Source organism: Crinia signifera, chromosome 2 (assembly GCF_055691185.1).
Source record: "Crinia signifera chromosome 2, ASM5569118v1, whole genome shotgun sequence".
Classification (NCBI taxonomy): domain Eukaryota; kingdom Metazoa; phylum Chordata; class Amphibia; order Anura; family Myobatrachidae; genus Crinia; species Crinia signifera.
The window spans coordinates 84,823,846-84,825,734 of NC_139218.1; the positions used below are offsets into that span (position 1 = coordinate 84,823,846).

A 1,889-nucleotide genomic window follows, 5' to 3' on the forward strand; every position below is an offset into this window, starting at 1 on the left:
TATATCTACTATGTCTATCTAATTATCTAAATATATACAAACACATATAAGTAACGAGCCAGCACTGAACACCCGCTCCAGTGCCCAGTTATTGCATGGCATCTGTGCGGCAGTGTGCCCTAGGTTGGACGTATAACAGTTTTGGAAGAACCGTTCTGGTAATTGGATGCCTCTGGAAATGGTCTAATTACTGTCAACAAGGAATTTCAACACATGTACAAGTAGATTTCACCTCCAACCCGCCATATGTTTATTAGAGCCACATCTGAGAAGATACAGTTACATCCACATGGACACATTACTGGGGACGGGACTGGGTTCCCCATAGATAATGCTGCTAGCAGATTCGTGCTAGATGGCTCTTGGCAAATGACAAGCCGCCGGCACAGGGCGCTCACTGTACTGACAATCACCACCGTTCTGCTAATGTGTCTACAGACATATAATGACATCATATATTTAGTTTTAGAAAGGATCTAAAGTTAGGGAGAAGTGAGGAAACCGTTATATCAAATGTGATGTACTGTGTGTGTGTGTGTGTATGTGTGTGTGACGTACTGTATGTAGTATTAGGCATTTATATTTGTGTACAATTTATTCTCTGTGTGTTCTATTATATACTGTACTTGTGCTGACAGCGCTTCCAAGTACATATAAGTAAATATAATAAGAAGATACAAACTTCTGTACTATGTAGTTCGTTTGGTTGTTATTATTATGAATAATATTAATAATAATAATAATAATAATAATATTAAGTTATGTATATATAATGAAAAACAAATAGGATTTCGGCATATAGTTAGCTTTGAGTAATTCCAATAAATAATACAGTGACACAACGTTATATAAAATATATTACAGTTAGTAGTTTGGTCCCATGAGTAGAGATGTGCAGAGCCTTTCTGTGTCTCTGTGCACTGAGTATAAGCAGTGTACTGTACTAATCCAATCACAGACTTTGAGAAGTTGTCGGCTGCTGCCAGTGGGACAGACTATATTAGCAGTGCTCAGCCACACAAGCAGGCCTGTACCTCCAAGTACAGCTCCATAGTGATCAGCCTTCCTTACCTTCCAAACTTTTGTCCTGGTCAGTCCTGTTAGTCAGAGAGGGTAAGCTCTGAGCACTCAGAAGTCTCATTTTGCAGGGGCTTCTCCTGCCCAAAATGCTGTCTATGCAGTATGAGGAGAGCAAGGTGGGAGATTTACTTTTACATTCCGGCCTTTCATTTGTCTCCTCCTGGTACTGGTTGCTCATGTTTGTAACCTGCTTGCTGTCTGTCCTCCTGTGTGCTGCTGCTGGTGTAAGGGAAGCTGGATTGCAGAATTGCTGATTGTGAGAGCGTGTGATCCTATAGGGTTTGCAGGATCCCACAACATCAGTCCCTTCTCTCCCCTCTTCCAGATCAGGGCACCAGTAAGTAGTGTAGTGAGTGCACAGCTCAGCTCCTGAGCCCCTCTCCTCCACGTGTTACCAGGAGCTACTGGATTGGCTCACATAGACTCTGATACTCTTCATACACAGATCAGCCAATGGCTGGCATCAAAGTCAGGACTGGAGCCCCGCATTATAATGGAATCATCAGCAAAGTGCTATTATTGCTTGATATTCCATGTTCAATCTCCTTAACCCCAAGGTCAGGCTAGTGAGATGTGATTTAGATGTATAAATAGTCTCCACGGCTGAATATTATTTTGAAGGGATATGGTGGTTTATTTTATTAGCACATCATATGGTACATAGGTGATCATTGCATGTAATCATAATGTAACCGCCATCCCCCTTACTCAGGTGCAATGCATATGATAAAACAAACAAAAACCAAAAGAGAAACAAACACAGTCTATACACTGAAAACAAATATTATAACACACACACACACACACAC

At 41.1% G+C, this 1,889-nt stretch overlaps 1 protein-coding gene across 1 annotated transcript in view; it reads right to left on the reverse strand.

Moving 5' to 3' along the window:
- The window catches only part of ARX (aristaless related homeobox), a 10,935-nt gene extending 9,439 nt beyond the window's left edge, over positions 1-1,496 (reverse strand). Inside the window, exon 1 of the mRNA XM_083172526.1 lies at positions 1,072-1,496. Coding sequence (XP_083028652.1) covers positions 1,072-1,258 — 187 coding nt within the window. The 5' untranslated portion in view covers positions 1,259-1,496. The remainder of the gene's footprint in view (positions 1-1,071) is intronic.
- Between the last annotated feature and the right edge of the window lie 393 nt (positions 1,497-1,889).